The sequence below is a fragment of the Ananas comosus genome, linkage group 20 (genome assembly GCF_001540865.1).
Source record: "Ananas comosus cultivar F153 linkage group 20, ASM154086v1, whole genome shotgun sequence".
Taxonomy (NCBI): Eukaryota; Viridiplantae; Streptophyta; class Magnoliopsida; order Poales; family Bromeliaceae; genus Ananas; species Ananas comosus.
The window spans coordinates 7,575,338-7,583,986 of NC_033640.1; the positions used below are offsets into that span (position 1 = coordinate 7,575,338).

Genomic DNA, 8,649 nt, shown 5'->3' on the forward strand with positions numbered 1-8,649 from the left:
TTATTAATCGAAGCCAAAATTGACCAATGATTGGTTCGATTGATCCGTCCGTGATACAAAATGCGGTACACCGAAGAACTCTCACCAAACCCAGGGCCCAAGCCCCGCCTGAAGCAATCCAACGCCTAATCACCAAACAGCGTTTCCAACCAGTAGTCTACATACACGTGTCCGTCTTGTCCTGCGCGTGTCAGTATCCTAGTGGCTCTCTCGTTCCCGATTTGCTATTTCAACTCCTCCCTCGTCCGATCCGGCGTTGACCTTGTTTCAGTCAACACAAGTCTCCTCCGACCCTCCCCAATGGTCAAATTCGCGCACTTGCCTACGTCGCCATTGTTATAAACGCAAACTCCACCTTTTTCAATCAATCGTACACATCACATATCTCTCTCTCTATCTTCGAATCCCCGAAGATGGTTCTTGTAGTATAAAGATCGTATCTGAAGCTTATTAAAGGGGGATTTTGTGTTAATCAAGGAATTGGAGCTTTTACAGGTGATTAATTTGAGCTCGGATTGAGTTTTCTAGGGTTTAGATTGTTTCTTCTAGGGTTTTGCTGGTTTTTCCCCCGAAATTTGGCGAATTTGGTGAATTTGGTCTTTGGGTATTCGCTATTTAGTTCCGATTATAGCGATTGCTGTAGTGATGTGGGTTTGATGCGGGAGATTGAGTTGGGATTGTACAGTGGGTGTCGTTTCGCTTGTGGTTTGGAGAAGAATTAGGGCAGGATCTGGTGATTTGTGTTCTTTGCCGGTGATGTGCGTCAATTTTTGAGGTAAGTTTTGTAGTAATAAATTTAATTCTGCGGTTGCAATCTTTCGTGAACTGTAATTTCGTTCCCTTTCTTTTTGTGTGCAGTTTGAGATGCTTTTGAGAATTTAGTGATGAACTAGGGCAAGTAAACAAACTGGAATAGTTCTTGATTGGTATCTTGAGTAACTCTGAATTCAATTAGATGATGTTTTTGTTTCATTATCTATATTTTCTTTCAAGTAATCACAAGGCGATAAGTTTCTCTCCTACTTTCCTATCTGAGTTGTTTCAACATCTGATCGTTTCTTTCGCCTTCTAATCCAATTACTTTTGAGCCTTTTCTGTTAGATAATTGATAGCCCTTTAATCTTAGCCATGACAGACTTAAGCTTACTATTGTTATATTGGTCCTGCAAACAATTGTAGTCACCCATATCAATGTTTACAGTTTTGGTACGATCTTTCATTTGGTCCTCGTGCTTGAACATCTAAACTATCATGCCTGCAATACCTACTCGATGCAACCCTGCAGCGAAGTACGTATGTATGTGTGTGCTTGATGAGTCGCACAACTCACGTGGGAAATAGGTATCACTTGAATAGGTAACTTAAAACTGATGATCATTACCACCTGCAGGTAATTGCAGAAGATAAAGAAACAACTCTTAAACAGACAGGGTTCATGGTCAATGAGTGGCTCAATTTCAGTCCTTAAACCTATTAAGGAAGCAGAGCAAAACTACTAGGTTGGCCTTTAATGTACGAGAAGAAACATGGTATTTCTGATGCGGGACGTAAGCACCCGATAGATATCAGCTTTCAGACCTCCTCACTGAAAGTTATTGTCAATTCCGCATCAGCCCTTATCGAATTACGTGCAATCGTAAACAAAGATCTCGAGTAATTGCAACAATTTGAATTTTATTGTTTAGAACTTTGTGGTGTTGGCCTCCTTATGGTTTTTTTTTTTTTTTTTTTTTTTTTTTTTTTTTTTTTTTGAGAGAGAGAGAGAGAGAGAGAGAGAGAGAGAGAGAGAGATAGGTAGCACGCTACCCGCTTCGTTTATTTCATTTAGAAATAAACTTAGCTGGAAATGTGAATTAACTAGAATTCGAACTTGGGTCTCGGGGTTGGCCTCCTTATGGTGAAGATAAGTTTTGCTAAGGTTGTTATAACCTAGCATCAAGTGGTAAAGAGGGTTTGATGAACTTTGGTTCTGATGTACAGGCTACTTGCTTCAAACTGCAGTGAAGAAAATAATTGAGCAAGAGATGGAAAAGATAAAAAGGAGAGAGAAACCTAGTTGGGAGGAAAGGGGGAGGAAAAAGGGGGATGAGAGGCACTTTCAATCCCTTGATGGGCCTGATCAAAAGTTATTACATCTTGTTTAGTACCTCTTTCGGATCCTGTTAAAGACAGAAAATTGATTTCCCGCCCCCTTAAATATGTTATATTGTTTAAAGGAGAGGTCCTTAGGCCTCAGAGTAGGATACGAAATTTAACTAGCTTAGGAGTAACAACTGCCTCAATTGTACTTCTCATTGTGGCTAGACAATATATTGTCTAAAATGGTAGGTCACTTCAACCATCATTTTGTAATCCTAATTGACTCAGGGGCTGAGTTTGACAAATCTTAGTACAATATCTACCGGTGATCTCAATTATAGTGTTCCAGTTCCTCATAAACATCAAAAAATAACTAGCAGAACATTGCTTTACTTTCGTAAAATTTTGATCATGAAATGAAATGCCCTTAGTCTTGTTCTATGTTGAAAATTGTATATGCTAACACATCAAAAAAAAAAAAACCCCAAATAAGTAAAAGTGTAAATCATTTCTTCTCGTAAGATGGGCCTAATACGATATGTTAGGCCTTACCTAAGCTAAATATTAAACTTCAAAAATTTTGATTTTACCACCTAACCTTATATTTATTTGGATTTTAGAAATTTAGAATATTCTGTCAAGGTACTTAAATTTAATGGTCTCCATCAAAAAAGTTGTAGATTATTATGGCCAGTAACAGAATATTTCATTAGACTCCAAAATATTTCATAAAAGCATGTTGAAGATACTAAGTTTTGATGGAGAGATTGATGCAAACCGAGAGGTTGCCAAAATTGAATTTTCAAGTTTACTTTTGTTTAAAGGTAAAACTAGGTTCAATTTATCAATTTCGATGAACTTTAAGCAAGGAAGCAAAAATTTCAGCAAGACAAATTAGAATCGAATCGAAGTAATACTAAGATGATGATAAACCTTCAATATATGAGATAATAACAACCAACTGAAAATACATATACTAGTTCCAAAAGGTAAATTCGGCTTTATCGGACTTAAAGCTTTAGGTTTGGTTGTTTGGCAAATATGGTTGGTAATGGTGGAAGGCTAGATTAAAAGGGGATAATAGGATATCAAGAGATAGGAGATACAAAAAGTGCACCGTTCACACGATTGCGGGGGATCCACGATCGACGAGGAGGGCGGTACACCACGGGTAGAACTTCGGCAACGGGGAAGAAGACGATGAGGCAGTGACTCGGAAGAAGAGGAGGGGTAGAAGTAGAAGCCGATCTTGCCACGAGGAAGAAGTGACAACGATCAAGTTGAGGAAGAAGACGATCTCGGCGCGAGGAAGAAGCGTCGATGATCTCACCGGGAAGTAAAACACCAAGGATAAGAGTGAGAGTAGAATTTTCTATTCATCCAAATATATCCCCCTTAAGGTCTCAAGAACTATGTATTTATAGTGTTGAGAGTCCTATGATAATAAATTATTGCCTTTTCGTTTTCAACACAACACAGTCACCCAAGAGTCATGCATTGAAAACGAAGCAAATTTGGGAATTTCAAAGGTCTTTGTTTTTGGGGAATTCCAAAGGTCTTCTTGGGATTGTTTTTTTTTGTTTATGGGAGAAAAGGGTTTGGGTTAGCCAAATCAACTAAAACCAAATGATTTAAGTCCGAATCAAACACGAACCTACAAAATAAAAGAAAATTGCATTTGAAAATAAAAAGAGATTTATTTGCTGCATCAAAGATACTTGAAACCAAACATATTGTAAAGTCAGGTGATAAAATCAAAATATTTTAAGTTGAGGTATCTATTTTAAAGTATGCCATCGTTTTACTTGGACATTCTATTTTTATGATTGATGATTGATTTTGATGCTTTTATATATCAAGTATACTCTTCATTATTGCTTTCTTTCTGTTTCTGTTTGCAGAGGACGTGCTTAATGGTATAGAAGAGGACTTTCTGCTTATCTTTCATGAACTAACTTAAAGGAAAAGCTACAAAAAGGCAAAAAGTGAAAATATCATAGTTGTACACTGGAGTCAGATCATGTTATGCTAGCTACTCCAGGAATGTTTCTTGTATTTACCTTCATTTGTCCTTGCTTTGGATCGAAAAGGACGGATATAAGTGAGGATCCGGTTTTAGCCAGAGATATGAATTCAAGTAAGTACTCATGATTGCGTATTTGTTATAAAGACTTCCCATATAAGCCAGTTTTGCATTGTCTTATTATATTCCATGCTGTTAATAACGCATCTGATGTCCCATATTCTCCTATTCTTTCTCATCAACTGTATGTATGCTGCATACATTCCCCATTCCCTTTCATTTGTAGAATATTTTCAGTTAATTGGACAAATGATCCCGAAATTCCTTTTTCTTTGTTTTGAAACAAGAAAAATCTATTCTAGTTACCTTTAAATGTTCACTAATTTAAACAAATTTTTCATGAGAATAATTTATTATGTAATGAATTAAGGTTAAATCTATAGCGTAATAAAAGAATGGCTAGTGTCTAGGAAAATCAAATTTTCTCAAAGTTGATTCTTTTTCAGTTTATGGATGAATGATGTTTAAAAGGTTAAATCTAAATGATATATGTTCTTTTTTCGCTAATTTCATCAAATATCTTGAAATTAGATGTTTTCGGAACTGTAACTCGGAAAACATTCTCTCTCTTATATTAACCCTGAATTTTAGCAAATTCCCCAATTTGAATACATGAATTACAGAATAAGTGAATATGCAAATGAATCTGGAGCTCTCTTGCTTTTTAAAAGAGTGAAAATATTATAGTTTCTTCCTATAGAGTGTGGAGAGGGTTTTCGTTCTTATACAGTATCAGAAATATTCACTAAAGTTCGTAATTTCTCCCTTGATAGTTCACACCACCTTGTTCTCAAGGTAGTTTCATAGTCGATTGGTCGTACTCCTAAACAGCTTGATATGCTTTCATAGTTTCATAGATGATATTTATGTTATATATTCTTTTCTGACAGTCAGGACATGTGAGGAGAACAAAAGGCAATAGCTCAAATTGTTAGCTCAGTAAATGCTGAAGTTACAATGATGTTACAAATCCTTCCTTTTTGTATCATTTCTTTTTCTTAAATTAGCTTACTGCGGCATTTTCTGAATGGCTTGAAGGCATATATACTTTCGCCAACGACCTAGGATTTATAGACCATAGGAAATTTGAATCATTACCTACCGTGTGTGAGGCATCATTTCTCTTTTATTTATCAGACTGATTGCTTTTTGATGATGCAGTGGATTCTTCTGAACTGAGATCATCTTCTGATAGAATTCCTGGAACTCCACTGCGAGTGCCTCCAAGTCCTTCTAGATTTTCATTGTCGCAACAACCAACCGCTATTGGGCCACTGCATCTGAGTATCAATCAGATTATTAAAATTACTCATAATTTTTCACCTGCAAAAGTAATAGGCGACGGTGGCTTTGGAACTGTTTACAAAGCTGACCTTCCTGATGGGAGGCCTATTGCTATTAAAAGGGCAAAAAAGGTGATCTTCATCTTTCTTCCAACTTCCTTAGAGATTCACCAAATAAACTGTTCTTTTGTATACTTTGCTATAAACATTATCTAGTGGATGATTAAAAGCTTACTCTGGGAAAGTCATATTTTTTATGTTTCTAGCTTGTTCTTATTACAAGGTAGCTCATTTCGTCGGCTGATAGAGGATAATGTTATGTTGTAACCGGGATTACATAGTAAAATTGAGGATTTAGTGATCTCCAACTTTTAAGAATTTATTGCCTGCACCAGATGCGCCATGCCAGCCCATGCACCATGTAGTAAATAGCTCCCCCATTCCATCTCGTACTTCGACGCTCATCCAATGGGTTGCAGTCTGTTTTTGATTTAATTTTTTATTATTTTTTTTCCCTTCCGGATGGTTGGATAGAAATTATAAGGTGGAATGGAAGGAAGATTACTTGCAGAGTTGCAGTGCAGATTATTTTGACACTAGTTACTTGGCCCCCTTCCTCCTTTTCTCCCTTGATCTTTAGGTTAGCCCTCATGCAATGCTGGAGTCATAATGAATTTCTCTTATAAAGCATCAGCAAATTCTAGTTAGCTGTTCATAATTATCGCTTTTTAAAATTAGCTATTTACCCAAAGTTTAGTTTTGAACAAGGAAATATTATCACCTCCGAACACATACAGAGGAGACTCGTGGAATGTTTGTGGGAATAAGGACAGTTCACTGTGCACTTGGAAGTTTAATGAGGAAAAATGAAAAATAATTACATGGTTATGGAAATGATGGATTTAAATTTGAAAAAGCTTATTACATGTCAGAGCACTAACAGAAAATCCAACAATATCTAAGACTAACTTTTTCTCTTTTGCGCAGGAACACTTTGCTGCTTTACATGAGGAATTTAGAAATGAAGTTGCACTGCTCACCAAAATCGAACATAGGAACTTAGTCAAATTACTTGGTTACGTTGAAAATAAAAGTGAACGAATTATCATTACCGAGTATGTTCCAAATGGCACTCTTAGGGAGCATTTAGATGGTAAACTTCACAACCTGATAATTCATTCATTCATTCATTCATTCACTGTTTGACCTGTGTCTGAATTAGGACTATTATATGTGTTAATCCATTTGCAGGTCAGCATGGGAGGATTCTGGACTTCAGCCAACGGCTGGAAATAGCCATTGATGTTGCTCATGGACTGACTTATCTCCACCTTTATGCAGGTGAAATTTCAGAACATGACATACTCTTGCACATAACCTATAAGCAAAAGAGAGAGAGAGAGATGAAAAATGGCTCTTCCTGAATTCTATATTCTGAATTCTAACTGAGTTTGAATTTGCAATGTTCTCAAGTAAGAAAAAAAACCTGAGTAGATTTCTCTCTCTCTCTCATTTGACTGCAGTGTGTATGTGTAGTGAGGCTTAAAGAACCTGGTGTTTCTTAGAATATTTTTAGATATATAGGCACCTCTCTGTTTGTTCAAATAGATGGAACTAATGTCATGCCTTTTAAGAGTTCATTTATTTTTATTTTTTTGAACTTGTGATGGTGCTCTTTCTGAATCATTTGCTATGGCTGCTTCTTGATATGAATTGTTGATAATCATTCTTTGTTTCCTTTCGTACTTCCAGAGAAGCCTATAATCCACCGTGACGTGAAATCATCAAACATTCTACTAACAGATAACTTTAGAGCCAAGGTGGCGGACTTTGGGTTCGCAAGGACAGGTCCAACAGAAGCCGACCAGACTCACATTGAGACCAACGTGAAAGGAACAGCCGGGTATGTCGACCCAGAATACCTGAGGACGAACCATCTCACCATTAAGAGTGACGTGTTCTCTTTCGGTATATTGCTCTTGGAAATTCTCTCTGCTCGCCGCCCCGTAGAGCTGAAGAGAAGTCTTGCTGAGAGGATTACTGTCAGATGGGTAAAGACTACTTCCCGTTATATAGCCATTCATTGCTATTGCTCGAAGAATATATTGATTTGAGCATGCGTTTCATGTAAAATTTAGGCGCAACTCTACATATTACCATGCAAAATTTCTTACAAAATGCCCTTATCTTAAACTGGGAACTTTTTCAGTTGATTGGGGGAAGTTGGTTTACTCACAGAAAAAACGTTTTTGTAGAGCCACTTTTGACATTTAAATTAAAGTCTTGAAGGATATGTATGAAAATTCGAATTTTAGTTTTAGTTAAATATTCTGATGGTTTGTATGTAAAGATCTCGAAAGTGTAAGATAATATTTGAATCTGAAACTGAAACTTCTAACGCAGGTTGGTTATGCGTTACATTTTGTTAAAATCTTTTTGATGCTTTTGTCGCAGGCTTTTAACAAGTATAACACAGGCCAAGTGAGGGACATATTGGACCCTTTGTTACAGGAAGTAGTACATGAGGAAATCCTGAAGAAGATTTTCGGTTTGGCTTTCCTCTGCACTGCTCCTACCCGAGGCGACAGACCTGAGATGAAAGAAGTCGGCGAGCAGCTTTGGAAGATAAGGATGGACTACCTGAGAAGTCGCGGGAGACTATGAAGTTGTTTTTTCTCATTGAAGTTAAAATGTTGATAAGATATACCTTTCATTTTTTTTAAGAACAAAGTTAGGGGTGTTCTTAGTCCAGGTTGTTGTTTTTCTTGTACTTTTGTGTGGAGGACAAAACCATTGGTGCTGTAGAGGTTTGTGAGCTGTTGATGCTAATCCACTGCTTTTTTGAGACCCTTAATTTGGATGAAAACTGTAAAACATGTTACAAATTGGTCTATCAGGCTAAGGTGGTGTTTGACCTTGCTTTTGGAAAGTAATTTTAGAGCCAAAAGTGATTTTTTTTTTTTTTTTTCTTCCATATAACATTTGGTAACCTCTTTGTAAAATCTTCTGAATTTTAGAATCAGATTTCTGAATTATTGGCATCCAAATTTAGAAGCACTTAAAACTTCTTTTCTAAAATCTGATTCTTGATTCTGGTTCAAATTTCAAATTTAAAAATTTGACTTTGGATTGAATTTTAAATTCAAATTTAGATTTAAAATTTTAAAATTTTAAATTTCAAATTTCAAATTTCAAATTTTGAAA

General features: G+C 36.4%; 1 protein-coding gene across 4 annotated transcripts; it reads left to right on the top strand.

The window, feature by feature from the left end:
* On the top strand, nt 268-8,378 carry LOC109725844 (calmodulin-binding receptor-like cytoplasmic kinase 3). Of its 4 annotated transcripts, XM_020255235.1 has the most exons (8): nt 268-775; nt 859-926; nt 3,981-4,216; nt 5,324-5,577; nt 6,433-6,598; nt 6,697-6,786; nt 7,198-7,496; nt 7,900-8,378. In XM_020255235.1, exons 3-8 carry the CDS (start codon nt 4,105-4,107, stop codon nt 8,107-8,109), a joined length of 1,131 nt encoding a protein of 376 aa, XP_020110824.1. In that variant the 5' UTR covers nt 268-775; nt 859-926; nt 3,981-4,104; the 3' UTR covers nt 8,110-8,378. The 4 variants fall into 4 exon arrangements, with proteins under 4 accessions (XP_020110824.1, XP_020110823.1, XP_020110826.1 ...); XM_020255234.1 differs by lacking the exon at nt 859-926; XM_020255237.1 differs by lacking the exon at nt 859-926 and having other exon boundaries at nt 268-495.